An 18,798-nucleotide genomic window follows, 5' to 3' on the forward strand; every position below is an offset into this window, starting at 1 on the left:
CGTGTATGATCTGTGCAGTAATATTATTCGTATCTCAGAGCCATTTGCATTGCTAGTTATAGCCTAATGTTAGCTAGCTAACATTGAACCTGGTTGGTTAGCTACCTGCAGATTCATGCAGGGTAGTAACGTTATGAGTTGGGATTATGGTTTATTGTTTAGCTAGCTAGCTACATGTCTAAACAAAAGACTCCACTATACAAGTAAACATTTCAATAGAATGTTCATGATGTCACCGCGACAACTGTCAATAGACGTCGCTAGTAAATTCGCTCTCATGTGAGTGTGCCAGAGAGCAGAATAACTGACGAATTTACGAATGCTCAACACCTGTTGAATGTGGGCGGTGTCAGTAAACATTGACAAAAAAACATAATTAAATTGTTGCCAGCAGCACAGTTGCAGTCACCAACACTCTGCTCTGCTAAGGCGAGTATTTTGTGTCTGGAGGTAGCTAGCCAATATTAGTCTGATAGCTTGGGTGCTTGACTGCTGTTGTTAGGTCAGAATGCTCGGATCAACCCTACTCCTCGGCCAGAGTGTCCAGTGTGCTCTGAACGCTCCGAGAGCGAAACGCTCTGAATTTACAAATGGACAAGCTGACAACGCTCTGAGTTAACGAACACCCAGAGCACACTCTGGCACTCCAGATTACATTTACGAACACACCCGTAGTATAAACCAGCCTTTAGTCTTGAAATCTTTGATTGTTTAATACACAGCCTCACAGGTTAATCCTTAAAGATATGGGTGGGGCTAAAGCTTTAGAGGGTGTGAACATTGCTCAATGGTGTAGACAAAGAAGAGCTCTCCAGTAGGTGTACCAAAAGATTCAAGGGCCATTTTCTCAAAACTGAGGTTACAAGTTTATTAACCTTCAAAGCAGAATTACTTTCCCATTGTTCCTCAACTGTATAATATACATTTTCTAGCTCTGAGTCTCTAGTTTTAACCAATCTAAAAAACACATTTTCAAAATTTGCTACATAAGACCGAATCGTGCCGGTCGGTCACATAGCCAAGCTGCAGGCTAAGGTTAAATCTAGACGTGGGTTTCTCTATCATAGTTGCTCCTCTTTCACCCCAGCTGCCAAACTAACCCTGATTCAGATGACCATCCTACCCATGCCAGATTAGGGAGATCTAATTTATAGATCGGCAGGTAAGGGTGCTCTCGAGCGGCTAGATATTCTTTACTTTTCGGCCATCAGATTTGCCACCAATGCTTCTTATAGGACACATCACTGCACTCATTACTCCTCTTTAAACTGGCCATCTCTGTATACCCGGAGCAAAACACACTGGTCGATGCTTATTTATAAAATCCTCTTAGTGACTGGGTGTAATGATACACCATCCAAAGCGTAATTAATAATTTCACCATGCTCAAAGGGATATTCAGTGTCTGCTTATATTTATTCATCTACCAATAGGTGTCCTTCTTTGCCAGGCATTGGAAAACCTCCCTGGTCTTTGTGGTTGATTCTGTGCTTGAAATTCGCTACTCCACTGTGGGACCTGACAGACAATTGTATGTGTGGGGTACAGAGATGGGGTAATCACTCAAAAATTTGGTTAACCACTATTATTGCACACAGTGAGTCCATGCAATGTATTATGTGAAGAAAAAATATATATATTATGTGACTTGTCGAGCACATTTGTACTCCTGAATGTATTTAGGCTTGCCATAAAAGGGGTAAAAGACTTATTGATTCAAGACATTTCAGCTTTAAATTTGGAATTAATTGGTAAAAATGTCTAAACAAAAAATTCCACTTTTTACATTGTGGGATATTGTGTATAGATCAGTGACTACATATATAAACGTTATCCATTTTAAATTCAGGCTGTAAGACAACAAAATGTGGAAAAAGTCAAGCGGCGTGAAAAGTTTCTGAAGGCACAGTCTCGTTGGCTTGTGGCTACTGTCTACTGGCTAGTTGGCTAGCTAACTGGCTATAATAGGACATTCACAAGATTGTTGTTTGTGCTCTGATTTTTTTACACAGATGACTTCAGCCATATGAAAAACCTTCCATAGCAAAAAATATACCTATCTAGCTAGCTTCCTTTGCTTGTAGCTTGCTTCTCATCCAACTGTTGTTAGCTAGTTAGTTACAGCTGCTAGCCTGCTACAGCTAGCTGCTGCTGTTACGCAGCAACCGAGTAGCTGGTCCCGGTTTTAGAACTCTGAGATTCAGCTGAAAAGATGTTAGCATTGTCAAAAATGTTACAAAAAGGTAGCACATCGTTGGTTCTTAATGGACAGAAATGAGCACGTGAGAGCGATGAATTATATATTTAATAAAACGTGTTGCACCTACAAACTTTTTCTCTCCTCAACTGGTAGTACCAGTCTTGTCCCATCCATGCAATTCCCCTACAGACTTGGGTCGAGAGCCATGCATCCTACGAAACTGCATCCTACGAAACTCCTGCACTGCTTCTTGACACGCTGCTTAACCCAGAAGTCAGCCGCACCAATGTGTCAGAGGAAACACCGTCCAACTGGTAACTGCGGTCAGCTTGCAGGCACCTGGCCCACCACAAGGAGTCGCTAGAGCACAATGGGACAGGGAACTCCCGGCCGGCCAAACCCTCCCCTAACCCAGACGACACTGGGCCAATTGTGCACCGCCTCATGGGTCTCCCGGTCATGGCCAGTTGTGAGCCTGGGATCGAACCCGGGGGTGTAGTGATGCAGTGCCTTAGACCGCTGCACCACTCGGGAGGTCCGCCATCAGACATTTTTTAAATCCTATAGTCACTTTATGGCTACAGTCTCGTTTTAATCCGACGTCTAAAATTTGAGCTAGATAGGGGCAGAAAATACTCTGAAAACTCAATTGTCAACAGCCCTGTTAAGATATCTGGTATGTGGTTCTTGGTAACGGACGTACAGCTCATGACGAGAAGTGAGGAATGTGCGGTGTACCTTTTCATAAACATGGTGTCATATTGGCTTAGATATGATAGTAGGGAGATTTAAATTCAACATTGAGCTTCAACCAATGCATAATATAGTCTACAATATTATGGATTTTTCCATCCCAGCCACAGAATCTGAAAAAGCTATCGCAAACATTTGTTGTACCTCGTTGCCATAACAACCACATATGGTACCTTGTACTTCTGTAGGAGAGGCTTGTTCTGCAACACTGCTGTTGTCACCAGGGCAACTATCGCTGTGATACCAAGCACAGTGATGATGATCACAGCCTTATGCCAGGCGTTCTTTCCTTTCGTCTCTGAGGAAGAGGGAGAGGAGGAGAGATGTGGAGAGAGGGAGAGAGGCAGGAGAAGAGAGAGGGAGGGGCAGAGTTAGCATCTTCCATCCAGCTGCTGATGATGTCACATCTGTATTATTGATGACAGGATGGTTCTGAGTGTTATTGTTGATGCTGCTGTTGTGTAACTAGGGACTAGTTCTAAATGTGTTGTAAATGTCCATATTAACTCAAGTTAATGCTCTAACCAGAGGTAGGTTCAACAAGGGAAGTAGTTTGTTCACATTTGTTTTGTGTTAGCCGCGACCCTTCGCTAACATTACACTAGGTTAGGGAAGGAGAGGGTGGAAAGAGAGGGGGGGAGGAGGGGGGGTTAGTGAAAGGGAGGGAGGACAGGTGGGGGAATAGAGGTAGAGGGAGGAGTTTGGGGAAAAAGAGGGAAAGAGGGATAGAGGAGGGTGGGGGAATAGAGGTAGAGAGGGTGAAGGGTGGGGAAGAGAGGGAGAAGGTTGGGGAAAAAGAAGGAGAGAGGGAGGAGGGTAGGGGATAAGGGAGGAGGGTTGGGGAAGAGGGAGAGAGGGATAGAGGACGGTGGGGGAAGAGAGGGAGAGAGGGAGGAGGGTAGGGGGAGAGGGAGAGAGGGGGAGAGGGGGAGAGGAGGGTAGGGGAAGAGAGGGAGGAGGGTAAGGGGAAGAGAGGGAGGAGGGTAAGGGGAAGAGCGGGAGGAGGGTAAGGGGAAGAGAGGGAGGAGGGTAGGGGGAGAGAGGGAGGAGGGTGGGAGGAGAGAGGGAGAGAGGGAGAGAGGCAGGAGGGTGGGGGAATACATGAGACAGGAGAGATTGACATGCATATTATTAATGTTTGCTCTCTGTGTGCATCAAACGGCCTGCCGTGCTGCCCTGTTAAGAGCCAAATGCAATTTTCCTAAGTCCCTCTTTGTGGCACCACACGACTGAACAGTAGTCCAGGTGCAACAAAACTAGAGCCTGTAGGACCTGCTTTGTTGATAGTGTTGTTAATAAGGTAGAACAGCGCTTTATTATGGACAGACTTCTCCCAGTCTTAGCTACTGCTGCACCATCGAGAGCATCCTGACTGATTGCATCACTGCCTGGTATGGCAACTGCTCAGTCTCCGACCGCAAGGCACTACAGAGGGTAGTGCGTACGGCCCAGTACATCACTGGGGCCAAGCTTCCTGCCATCCAGGATCTCTATACCAAGTGGTGTCAGAGGAAGGCCCTAAAAATTGTCAATGACTCCAGCCACCCTAGTCATAAACTGTTCTCTCTGCTACCGCACGGCAAGCGGTACTGGAGCGCCAAGCCTAGGTCCAAAAGGCTTCTTAACAGCTTCAACCCCCAAGCCATAAGGCTCCTGAACAGCTAGTCAAATGGCTACCTGGACTATTTGCATTTTTTTTATATTTGAGTAGCTGCTGCCTTGGTAGGAACTAATGGGGATCCATAGTAAATACAAAATACAAATACAAAATCCTCAGCAAGCAAACAATTTCCGCATTGGAACTCTGAGTGATCCAGTTTGTCCCAAAACAGATCGTAGTAGATACAGCTCCTACAACACTGGAACCGTTCATTTACCAGACAAAGAGGGCTCCATTGGAAAACTCGTCTGGGACTAACTTCGTCAGCTTGATGGCTAACATTAGCAACTTAGCTAGAGGCCATTTCAAGCAGACTTTAATAACCTGTGAGTTAAGAAAAGAAAAAGAGGTCCTAGCTGTTAAAAGCTAAGCGCGGAATCCATGCAACAACAGGTTCGGTTTTTATGTTTAACAAAGATGGATTGTTTTAGTTAAAGTAACAAACCTAGTGTTTCCTGTATAGTGTTCCGCTGCACACTCTGGGAGAAGGTTTCTCCCCTAGGAAACTCTTTTCCACCTTCTCCTCCCTCCTTAATCCTCCACCCCCTCCCCCTCCCTCCTCTGTCTCCGCGGACAACTTTGTCAACCACTTTGAAAAGAAGGTTGACAACATCCGCTCCTTATTCACTCAGCCTATTGAGTCCACTGGTCCCACTCATTCACTCAGCCTATTGAGTCCACTGGTCACACTCATTCACTCAGCCTATTGAGTCCACTGGTCTCTCTCATTCACTCAGCCTATTGAGTCCACTGGTCTCTCTCATTCACTCAGCCTATTGAGTCCACTGGTCTCTCTCATTCACTCAGCCTATTGAGTCCACTGGTCCCACTCATTCACTCAGCCTATTGAGTCCCCTGGTCTCTCTCATTCACTCAGCCTATTGAGTCCACTGGTCACACTCATTCACTCAGCCTATTGAGTCCACTGGTCCCACTCATTCACTCAGCCTATTGAGTCCACTGGTCCCACTCATTCACTCAGCCTATTGAGTCCACTGGTCCCACTCATTCACTCAGCCTATTGAGTCCACTGGTCCCTGTCATTCACTCAGCCTATTGAGTCCACTGGTCTCTCTCATTCACTCAGCCTATTGAGTCCACTGGTCCCACTCACACAGAACTACATTATGCCTTGATCTCTTTCTGGATTATTTTGCATCCACAGTGGAAACATGGGTGGATGAAGCACATCAATGCTCAGTTGCTAACAAAACTGATGCGGAGGTCCAGCCAAGGGACAGTATCGCAAATATCCAATCAAAATGTGGACATGAATCACAACACAGCAGGCGCTCAGGACAATCCACCACATCTTATATCAGGCTCAATTTGGAGGCTGACAAGGCAGCCTTATTGGTTAAAGTTGAAACATTGAAAAGGAAACAACTATTGGAGAAACAAGAACTCAAGTCATAAATGGAGGTTGAAGCTGAAATATGGTGTAAACGTGCTAAATGTATCCCCTTAGTTCACCACGTCTGTTCTGCACACGGCCAGGGCCAAAGTAGTGTGTTGCAAGAAAGTGCTACCACCACATACAGCTCTGTTCATCGTACGTCAACCAACACACAGGCGGAGCCTGTTGTAAGACCAAAAGATAGGCAGCTGTAACACCCAGGAGAGGAAGGCCTATCAACCCAGATCAGGGTGGAGCCGACATCACGGGCACTGTTGTCAACATTCTGCTACACCAACCAGCTATCACTGAAATGCTGGTAAAGCAGCAACGGTTGTCCTCATTACCACCTCTTAGTGTACCTGTGTTTACAGCAAAGGTTGTCCTCATTACCACCTCTTAGTGTACCTGCGTTTACAGCAAAGGTTGTCCTCATTACCACCTCTTAGTGTACCTGTGTTTACAGCAAAGGTTGTCCTCATTACCACCTCTCAGTGTACCTGCGTTTACAGCAACGGTTGTCCTCATTACCACCTCTTAGTGTACCTGTGTTTACAGCAAAGGTTGTCCTCATTACCACCTCTTAGTGTACCTGCGTTTACAGCAAAGGTTGTCCTCATTACCACCTCTTAGTGTACCTGTGTTTACAGCAAAGGTTGTCCTCATTACCACCTCTTAGTGTACCTGCGTTTACAGCAAAGGTTGTCCTCATTACCACCTCTTAGTGTACCTGCGTTTACAGCAAAGGTTGTCCTCATTACCACCTCTCAGTGTACCTGCGTTTACAGCAAAGGTTGTCCTCATTACCACCTCTTAGTGTACCTGTGTTTACAGCAAAGAAAGGCTGTACTTTTTGGAGCAATTCGCCAGAGATCTAGTCTGCAGTTGATATGGAGGCTAACAGAGGTTATGCAGAGGCCGAAAGGCTTCTGAAAAAAACACTTTGTAGATGACTATAGAATCAGCACAGCTCACATTGAGAAGGCTCCAAGCTGGCTACCAATCAGGGTTGAAGATTCCACATCCCTACAAGACCATCTGTCTCTTTTGAACTGACAGTTCTTTTGTTTTCTTCATGGTGCTGGATGACAAAGGGATATTGCATGCGTGTTACCTCATTTTTATACCCTAGTGAAACAGGAAGTGATGTAATGGCTCACGATAGTTCCTTAAGATTTAGATCAACTTAAATAAGTGGAATTTAATTCCTGGCTTAATTTTGGTAGATGTTACTTACAATAATCTTTAAGGGTGCCTTAAAGCAATATCCTTGCCTGTGAAGCCCTTTTTGTGCAAAGCAATGATGACGGCACGTGTTTCCTTGCAGGTAACCATGGTTGACAGAGGAAGAACAATGATTCCAAGCACCACCCTCCTTTTGAAGCTTCCAGTCTGTTATTCGAACTCAATCAGCATGACAGAGTGATCTCCAGCCTTGTCCTCGTCAACACTCACACCTGTGTTCACGAGAGAATCACTGACATGATGTCAGCTGGTCCTTTTGTGGCAGGGCTGAAATGCAGTGGAAATGTTTTTTGGGGATTCAGTTCATTTGCATGGCAAAGAGGGACTTTGCAATTAATTTCAGTTCATCTGATCACTCTTCATAATATTCTGGAGTATATTCAAATTGCCATCATACAAACTGAGGCAGCAGACTGTGAAACCTTATATTTGTGTCATTCTCAAAACTTTTGGCCACGACTGTATATGCATACTGCTTAGGAATGAGGATGCTGAATTTCCTAACAACCACCGTGTGGCAGTACAGCATGCTCTCAACCTGAAAAGGAAACTCGGCAAGAATCCTCAGAATCCTCAAAAGGAAACTCGGCAAGAATCCTGTGAGGACTACACCAAGTTCAGACAGACATCCTGGACAAAGGCTTTGCAGTGCTAAGAGACTTACAGAATGACAGCAGCAAGAAAGTTTGGTATATTCCAGACCACGGAGTATATGTTCCCTAGAAGCATAAGCTGAGGGTGGTATTTGACTGTGGTGCAACCTATTGTGAAGGATAATTTTATGTTTGTGCTTTTCTGATAACCACTTAGACTGGGTTCATGTAAGTGACTGGTTGATCGTGTCTGGGTGGAATCCTCACTACCCGTAGAAGCTATTTGGCTGTATGCCCAGAACATTGTTTTGAGAACCGAAAGGGGTGTCACAGTTTCAAGGTCTCAGCATGGAAAGAAGAAGCCTTGTGAGGTATTGGTCGGTCACATGCATGAACCAAAAGTTAATGTTGAACCAATTATGAATAATGTAAATCATGCAAATATAACTTGTCTGTGTAAGAAGTATATTAGAGAACTCAAGGGAATGCCCGGGCGGAGCTCCCGACCGACATGTACTATGGTGCATTGAGTTTGGGTTAACCCTAACCCCAACCCCTAACCTCTAACCCTAACCCTAACCCTAACTAAAGGGAATGCCCAGGCGGAGCTCGGACATGTACTATGGTGCATTGAGTTTGGGTTAACCCTAACCCCAACCCCTAACCTCTAACCCTAACCCTAACCCTAACTAAAGGGAATGCCCAGGCGGAGCTCGGACATGTACTATGGTGCATTGAGTTTGGGTTAACCCTAACCCCAACCCCTAACCTCTAACCCTAACCCCAACCCCTAACCTCTAACCCTAACCCCAACCCCTAACCCCTAACCCCTAACCTCTAACCTCTAACCCTAACCCTAACCCCAACCCCTAACCTCTAACCCTAACCCTAACTAAAGGGAATGCCCGGGCGTAGCTCCCGACGGACATGTACTATGGTGCATTGAGTTTGGGTTAACCCTAACCCCAACCCCTAACCTCTAACCCTAACCCAAACCCCTAACCTCTAACCCTAACCCCTAACCTCTAACCCTAACCCTAACTAAAGGGAATGCCCGGGCGTAGCTCCCGACGGACATGTACTATGGTGCATTGAGTTTGGGTTAACCCTAACCCCAACCCCTAACCTCTAAACCTAACCCTAACCCTAACTAAAGGGAATGCCCAGGCGGAGCTCGGACATGTACTATGGTGCATTGAGTTTGTTGGAACCTCCCCAGCTTGTTCGTAATGAAGAATTATTCATTTTTAAGATTGACTTCAGGTGTCCCTGCTGGTATTTTCCACAACAATTTGGCATCACCAACTAGATGATTGATTCTGCCTGCGTAGCATTCCAGTGAGGGTCTGCGAGGGAAACCAATGGCGCATTTTATGAAGCGTGAGGGAAATTCCCATCTGACCGAAAGACGACGAAGACCCGCCCAGACCAGACCCTTACTCTAAGCTGCACAGGAGGTGACACATAATTCGACAACAATTGAGGGACAAGGCGACTGAATTTCAGTAAGTCAAATTTAAATGAATTTGTGTAAAAAAATTAAATTAAATGATCAAATTAAACTTTAAAAGGAACAACTAGTCTTAATTCAAGTAACAAGGTTTTATTCTATATGTATAGAGACTATAGAATCTACGACTACATAGACTACTGAGACTGTAGAATATATGACTACATAGACTACTGAGACTGTAGAATATACGACTACATAGACTACTGAGACTGTAGAATCTACGTCTACATAGACTACTGAGACTGTAGAATATACGACTACATAGACTACTGAGACTGTAGAATATACGACTACATAGACTACTGAGACTGTAGAATATACGACTACATAGACTACTGAGACTGTAGAATATACGACTACATAGACTACTGAGACTGTAGAATCTACGACTACATAGACTACTGAGACTGTAGAATATACGACTACATAGACTACTGAGACTGTAGAATATACGACTACATAGACTACTGAGACTGTAGAATCTACGTCTACATAGACTACTGAGACTGTAGAATCTACGACTACATAGACTACTGAGACTGTAGAATATACGACTACATAGACTACTGAGACTGTAGAATATACGACTACATAGACTACTGAGACTGTAGAATATACGACTACATAGACTACTGAGACTGTAGAATATACGACTACATAGACTACTGAGACTGTAGAATCTACGACTACATAGACTACTGAGACTGTAGAATATACGACTACATAGACTACTGAGACTGTAGAATCTACGACTACATAGACTACTGAGACTGTAGAATATACGACTACATAGACTACTGAGACTGTAGAATATACGACTACATAGACTACTGAGACTGTAGAATATACGACTACATAGACTACTGAGACTGTAGAATATACGACTACATAGACTACTGAGACTGTAGAATCTACGACTACATAGACTACTGAGACTGTAGAATATACGACTACATAGACTACTGAGACTGTAGAATCTACGACTACATAGACTACTGAGACTGTAGAATATACGACTACATAGACTACTGAGACTGTAGAATATACGACTACATAGACTACTGAGACTGTAGAATATACGACTACATAGACTACTGAGACTGTAGAATCTACGACTACATAGACTACTGAGACTGTAGAATATACGACTACATAGACTACTGAGACTGTAGAATATACGACTACATAGACTACTGAGACTGTAGAATATACGACTACATAGACTACTGAGACTGTAGAATATACGACTACATAGACTACTGAGACTGTAGAATATACGACTACATAGACTACTGAGACTGTAGAATATACGACTACATAGACTACTGAGACTGTAGAATATACGACTACATAGACTACTGAGACTGTAGAATCTACGACTACATAGACTACTGAGACTGTAGAATATACGTCTACATAGACTACTGAGACTGTAGAATATACGACTACATAGACTACTGAGACTGTAGAATCTACGACTACATAGACTACTGAGACTGTAGAATATACGACTACATAGACTACTGAGACTGTAGAATATACGACTACATAGACTACTGAGACTGTAGAATCTACGACTACATAGACTACTGAGACTGTAGAATATACGACTACATAGACTACTGAGACTGTAGAATCTACGACTACATAGACTACTGAGACTGTAGAATATACGACTACATAGACTACTGAGACTGTAGAATATACGACTACATAGACTACTGAGACTGTAGAATATACGACTACATAGACTACTGAGACTGTAGAATATACGACTACATAGACTACTGAGACTGTAGAATATACGACTACATAGACTACTGAGACTGTAGAATATACGACTACATAGACTACTGAGACTGTAGAATATACGACTACATAGACTACTGAGACTGTAGAATATACGACTACATAGACTACTGAGACTGTAGAATATACGACTACATAGACTACTGAGACTGTAGAATCTACGACTACATAGACTACTGAGACTGTAGAATATACGACTACATAGACTACTGAGACTGTAGAATATACGACTACATAGACTACTGAGACTGTAGAATCTACGACTACATAGACTACTGAGACTGTAGAATATACGACTACATAGACTACTGAGACTGTAGAATATACGACTACATAGACTACTGAGACTGTAGAATATACGACTACATAGACTACTGAGACTGTAGAATATACGACTACATAGACTACTGAGACTGTAGAATATACGACTACATAGACTACTGAGACTGTAGAATCTACGTCTACATAGACTACTGAGACTGTAGAATATACGACTACATAGACTACTGAGACTGTAGAATATACGACTACATAGACTACTGAGACTGTAGAATCTACGTCTACATAGACTACTGAGACTGTAGAATATACGACTACATAGACTACTGAGACTGTAGAATATACGACTACATAGACTACTGAGACTGTAGAATATACGACTACATAGACTACTGAGACTGTAGAATATACGACTACATAGACTACTGAGACTGTAGAATATACGACTACATAGACTACTGAGACTGTAGAATATACGACTACATAGACTACTGAGACTGTAGAATATACGACTACATAGACTACTGAGACTGTAGAATATACGACTACATAGACTACTGAGACTGTAGAATATACGACTACATAGACTACTGAGACTGTAGAATCTACGACTACATAGACTACTGAGACTGTAGAATCTACGACTACATAGACTACTGAGACTGTAGAATATACGACTACATAGACTACTGAGACTGTAGAATCTACGACTACATAGACTACTGAGACTGTAGAATCTACGTCTACATAGACTACTGAGACTGTAGAATATACGACTACATAGACTACTGAGACTGTAGAATATACGACTACATAGACTACTGAGACTGTAGAATATACGACTACATAGACTACTGAGACTGTAGAATCTACGTCTACATAGACTACTGAGACTATAGAATATACGACTACATAGACTACTGAGACTGTAGAATCTACGTCTACATAGACTACTGAGACTGTAGAATATACGACTACATAGACTACTGAGACTGTAGAATATACGACTACATAGACTACTGAGACTGTAGAATCTACGACTACATAGACTACTGAGACTGTAGAATATACGACTACATAGACTACTGAGACTGTAGAATATACGACTACATAGACTACTGAGACTGTAGAATATACGACTACATAGACTACTGAGACTGTAGAATCTACGACTACATAGACTACTGAGACTGTAGAATATACGACTACATAGACTACTGAGACTGTAGAATATACGACTACATAGACTACTGAGACTGTAGAATATACGACTACATAGACTACTGAGACTGTAGAATATACGACTACATAGACTACTGAGACTGTAGAATATACGACTACATAGACTACTGAGACTGTAGAATCTACGACTACATAGACTACTGAGACTATAGAATATACGACTACATAGACTACTGAGACTGTAGAATATACGACTACATAGACTACTGAGACTGTAGAATATACGACTACATAGACTACTGAGACTGTAGAATATACGACTACATAGACTACTGAGACTGTAGAATATACGACTACATAGACTACTGAGACTGTAGAATCTACGACTACATAGACTACTGAGACTGTAGAATATACGACTACATAGACTACTGAGACTGTAGAATATACGACTACATAGACTACTGAGACTGTAGAATATACGACTACATAGACTACTGAGACTGTAGAATCTACGACTACATAGACTACTGAGACTGTAGAATATACGACTACATAGACTACTGAGACTGTAGAATATACGACTACATAGACTACTGAGACTATAGAATATACGACTACATAGACTACTGAGACTGTAGAATCTACGTCTACATAGACTACTGAGACTATAGAATATACGACTACATAGACTACTGAGACTGTAGAATATACGACTACATAGACTACTGAGACTGTAGAATCTACGACTACATAGACTACTGAGACTGTAGAATATACGACTACATAGACTACTGAGACTGTAGAATATACGACTACATAGACTACTGAGACTGTAGAATATACGACTACATAGACTACTGAGACTGTAGAATATACGACTACATAGACTACTGAGACTGTAGAATATACGACTACATAGACTACTGAGACTGTAGAATCTACGACTACATAGACTACTGAGACTGTAGAATATACGACTACATAGACTACTGAGACTGTAGAATCTACGACTACATAGACTACTGAGACTGTAGAATATACGACTACATAGACTACTGAGACTGTAGAATATACGACTACATAGACTACTGAGACTGTAGAATATACGACTACATAGACTACTGAGACTGTAGAATCTACGACTACATAGACTACTGAGACTGTAGAATATACGACTACATAGACTACTGAGACTGTAGAATATACGACTACATAGACTACTGAGACTGTAGAATATACGACTACATAGACTACTGAGACTGTAGAATCTACGACTACATAGACTACTGAGACTGTAGAATATACGACTACATAGACTACTGAGACTGTAGAAAGGGAAACTGAGATACTATAGCTATGAGACTATAGATACTGGAGACTATGGTGACTGTAGAGACTATATATAACTTGTCTGTGACTACATAGACTGCTGAGACTATAGAGAGTAGAGAGGAACTGTTGAAGATACATATGACAGAAGAAGAAGGCTAGAGCTAGTCTTAGGGAGAAGACTAGAGAGAGGGCAAGTAACGGTACCATGCCCCGCTGACAGCTGTCTGTAGGCATATATTTGAAATGTCTACGTGGTCTGCAGCAACAGGTAAAAGCACGAGGTGTTATTTTATATGTATAGGAAGATACATAAGGTGCGTAGGAAGTAACGACAAGAGAATCGTTGAAGATGCACATGGAGTAATAAGGGAGATTACTGAGTGTGTTATGGAATAGTGAAAAGTGAATGTGGATGTGAGAGTTGTGTGTTTGTGGAAAGGATGTGGTTAACCTCTTGAGCCTATGGGGGGTGCTATTTCGACTTTGGAAAAATGAGTTCCCAAATTAAACTGCCTCGTACTCAATTCTTGCTCGTACAATATGCATATTATTATTACTATTGGATAGAAAACACTCTCTAGTTTCTAAAACCGTTTGAATTATGTCTCTGAGTGAAACAGAACTCATTCTGCAGCACATTTCCTGTGAGGGAGTGAGATTTCTGAAATTGAGGTCCCTGTTCTTGGGTCAGTTTATAAGTCCCTATGTACGCTATGGGGCTACATGCACTGCATACGCCTTCCTCTAGATGTCAGTAAGCGGTGAGAATTTGAATGGAGTCGATTGCGCAATCTGGGACCTTATATAGGACCGTGGAACGGAAGGACCGTCCTTTTCAACAGTGCGCTTGACGCATGAAGACATCATAATGGCGTCCTGCAAACGCTTTCGTTTTAGTAGTTCCATATCTCCGGTCATGTTTTTATTCGTTATAGTTGTTAAAGACATCATAAGGTAGTTAATTTAAACCGACTTATAGCAGTTTATAGCAGTTTATTGCGATTTTCTGGGATTTCTTTGCCATGCGCTTTCACGAGTTGGACACCAATCCAGTTGGCGGCTAACATTAGCGGCTATTTCGACCGGACAAGAGGACATCTTTCAACCCAAAGACGATTGTTCTGGAGAAAGGACACCTTGCCCAAGGTTCTGATGGAAGCTCAGCTAATAGTAAGCAGTCTTTATGCTGTTAATTCGTACTTATGTTGACAAATGTCAGATATTAATTCCGCCATGAATTATGGTGCGGTCTCGCTTTAGCGCACGCTGTATGCTTGAAGTAACGTTAATTTTAAAAATGTAATTCAGCGATTGCATTAAGAACTAATTTGTCTTTCAATTGCTGTCCAACCTGTATTTTTTAGTCAAGTTTTGGAATAGTTACTGATTAGATTAGGTGCCTCTTCAAAGATTTCTCCTGCCATTTTCTGGGCAGCTTTGCTACTTTTCTCATTGTATAACCACGATTTGTGCCTCTAAATATGCACATTTTCGAACAAACTCTATATGCATTGTGTAATATGATGTTATAGGACTGTCATCTGAAGAATTCTGAGAAGGTTAGTGAAAAAATTAATATCTTTTGGTGGTTTATACGTTATCGCTCTTTTTGCCTTGAATCAATGCTGGGGTGATGTTTGCACATGTGCTAAGCTAATATAACGCTATATTGTGTTTTCGCTGTAAAACACTTAGAAAATCTGAAATATTGTCTGGATTCACAAGATCTGTGTCTTTCAATTGCTGTACGCTGTGTATTTTTAAGAAAAGTTTTATGATGAGTAATTAGGTAATACACGTTGCTCTCTGTAGTTATTCTAGTCGAGTTGTGATGGTGGCTGCAATGGTAAACTATGATTTATACCTGAAATATGCACATTTTTCTAACAAAACATATGCTATACAATAAATATGTTATCAGACTGTCATCTGATGAATTTGTTTCTTGGTTAGTGGCTATTTATATCTTTATTTGGTCGAATTTGTGATAGCTACTGATGGAGTAAAAAACTGGTGGAGTAAAAAAAATTGTGTCTTTTGCTAACGTGGTTAGCTAATAGATTTACATATTGTGTCTTCCCTGTAAAACATTTTAAAAATCAGAAATGATGTCTGGATTCACAAGATGTGTATCTTTCATCTGGTGTCTTGGACTTGTGATTTAATGATATTTAGATGCTAGTATTTACTTGTGACGCTATGCTAGGCTATGCTAGTCAGCTTTTTTACAGGTGGGGGTGCTCCCGGATCCGGGTTTGGGAGGAACTAAAAGTTAAGCTGATTAAAATTTGGAAAATAAGCTGATTAAAATTTTGATAATAAGAGGATTGAAATGTAGATTATAAGAGATTAATGAAGTGAATGAGAGCTGTCAAGGGAATAGCTCCGGTGTTAAAGAGGTGCGTGTCTGAATGGATACCCCAACCAGTTCTGAGAACTGAGTTTTTCGATCTATAACGTTATCTAGGGGTTCTGTCCACCACCGCCCGTCGATCTACAGGTAATGAGCACTGACAGGAGAAGTTTGAGAGGGTAGCAGCTGAGATGGGTAAGGGTTGTTCATTGATCCCCCCCCGGACACTGAGATTTCCTTGAGAACATGATATGTGTACCCTTAGGGCTGGCTGCGCTGTGATCATTGCTGGTGGTGTGGATGTAAATACCTAAGTTGATTTATAACGTTATATAGGGATTCTGTGTAGAGATATGAAAGGAGAGAGTACTATTCCCAAATATGTTGTTAAATAGAACACTAGTGTAAATATTTTAACATGCCACTGATCTGTCATTAACATGCCTCTCAGGACCACAGCTCCATCTGATCTGTTATTAACATGCCTCTCAGGACCACAGCTCCATCTGATCTGTTATTAACATGCCTCTCAGGACCACAGCTCCATCGGATCTGTCATTAACATGCCTCTCAGGACCACAGCTCCATCTGATCTGTTATTAACATGCCTCTCAGGACCACAGCTCCATCTGATCTGTCATTAACATGCCTCTCAGGACCACAGCTCCATCTGATCTGTCATTAACATGCCTCTCAGGACCACAGCTCCATCTGATCTGTTATTAACATGCATCTCAGGACCACAGCTCCATCTGATCTGTCATTAACATGCCTCTCAGGACCACAGCTCCATCTGATCTGTTATTAACATGCCTCTCAGGACCACAGCTCCATCTGATCTGTTATTAACATGCCTCTCAGGACCACAGCTCCAGCTGATCTGTTATTAACATGCCTCTCAGGACCACAGCTCCATCTGATCTGTTATTAACATGCCTCTCAGGACCACAGCTCCATCTGATCTGTTATTAACATGCCTCTCAGGACCACAGCTCCAGCTGATCTGTTATTAACATGCCTCTCAGGACCACAGCTCCATCTGATCTGTTATTAACATGCCTCTCAGGACCACAGCTCCATCTGATCTGTCATTAACATGCCTCTCAGGACCACAGCTCCATCTGATCTGTTATTAACATGCCTCTCAGGACCACAGCTCCATCTGATCTGTTATTAACATGCCTCTCAGGACCACAGCTCCATCTGATCTGTTATTAACATGCCTCTCAGGACCACAGCTCCATCTGATCTGTCATTAACATGCCTCTCAGGACCACAGCTCCATCTGATCTGTTATTAACATGCATCTCAGGACCACAGCTCCATCTGATCTGTTATTAACATGCCTCTCAGGACCACAGCTCCATCTGATCTGTTATTAACATGCCTCTCAGGACCACAGCTCCATCTGATCTGTTATTAACATGCCTCTCAGGACCACAGCTCCATCTGATCTGTTATTAACATGCCTCTCAGGACCACAGCTCCATCTGATCTGTTATTAACATGCCTCTCAGGACCACAGCTCCATCTGATCTGTCATTAACATGCCTCTCAGGACCACAGCTCCATCTGATCTGTTATTAACATGCATCTCAGGACCACAGCTCCATCTGATCTGTCATTAACATGCCTCTCAGGACCACAGCTCCATCTGATCTGTTATTAACATGCCTCTCAGTACCACAGCTCCATCTGATCTGTTATTAACATGCCTCTCAGGACCACAGCTCCATCTGATCTGTTATTAACATGCCTCTCAGGACCACAGCTCCATCTGATCTGTTATTAACATGCCTCTCAGGACCACAGCTCCAGCTGATCTGTCATTAACATGCCTCTCAGGACCTCAGCTCCAACTGATCTTCATTGTTTAATGAAGAACATGTGGAACTGGATGAAGCTAAGGTCTAAAGTTAAACCCTTCTACAGGTTTTATAGGTACCTATAAACCTATAGACCTATTAAAACAACTTGAGCCTACAGATCCATTGTGTGTATTTTATATTTTAAAACCCAGAGTGAAGGGTTTGAAAGGATGAAGTGTCTGGTTTTCTGTGTTGATTTCTCTTACTTTAATAGGAGAATCTCATTTTGATAGAAGCTATAATCTAATGCTTACCTTAAAATGTAATTATAATTACCACAGAGTGATAAGAAGAGGGCATGTGAAGGAACATTTTATGTTGGTCTTTTTCTAATAACCATCTCAACTGGGTTCATGCAAGTGACTGATTGATCTGGGATGAATCCTCACTATCAGTATAAGCAATTTGGCAGTATGCCCAGAACATGAACAGAATGAGAGGAATAGAGAGAGGGAGGATAGAGAAAGAGAGGAATAGAGAGGGGTATATAGAGAGAGGTATATAGAGAGGTATAGAGAGAGGTATAGAGAGCGGAATAGAGAGAGGGAGAGAGAGAGGGAGAGAGAGAGGGAGAGAGAGAAAGGGAGAGAGAGAGAGAAAGGGAGAGAGAGG

The 18,798-nt window shown here is 42.3% G+C and overlaps 1 protein-coding gene across 2 annotated transcripts in view; it reads right to left on the reverse strand.

Moving 5' to 3' along the window:
- LOC120036384 (ectonucleoside triphosphate diphosphohydrolase 1-like) overlaps positions 1 to 18,798 on the reverse strand; it is a 67,371-nt gene that overhangs the window by 23,424 nt on the left and 25,149 nt on the right. For both annotated transcript variants that reach the window (XM_038982854.1, XM_038982855.1), the window contains exon 2: positions 3,127 to 3,251. In XM_038982854.1, coding sequence (XP_038838782.1) covers positions 3,127 to 3,251 — 125 coding nt within the window. The remainder of the gene's footprint in view (positions 1 to 3,126; positions 3,252 to 18,798) is intronic.

The sequence above is a fragment of the Salvelinus namaycush genome, unplaced genomic scaffold (genome assembly GCF_016432855.1).
Source record: "Salvelinus namaycush isolate Seneca unplaced genomic scaffold, SaNama_1.0 Scaffold1323, whole genome shotgun sequence".
NCBI classification, from domain to species: Eukaryota; Metazoa; Chordata; class Actinopteri; order Salmoniformes; family Salmonidae; genus Salvelinus; species Salvelinus namaycush.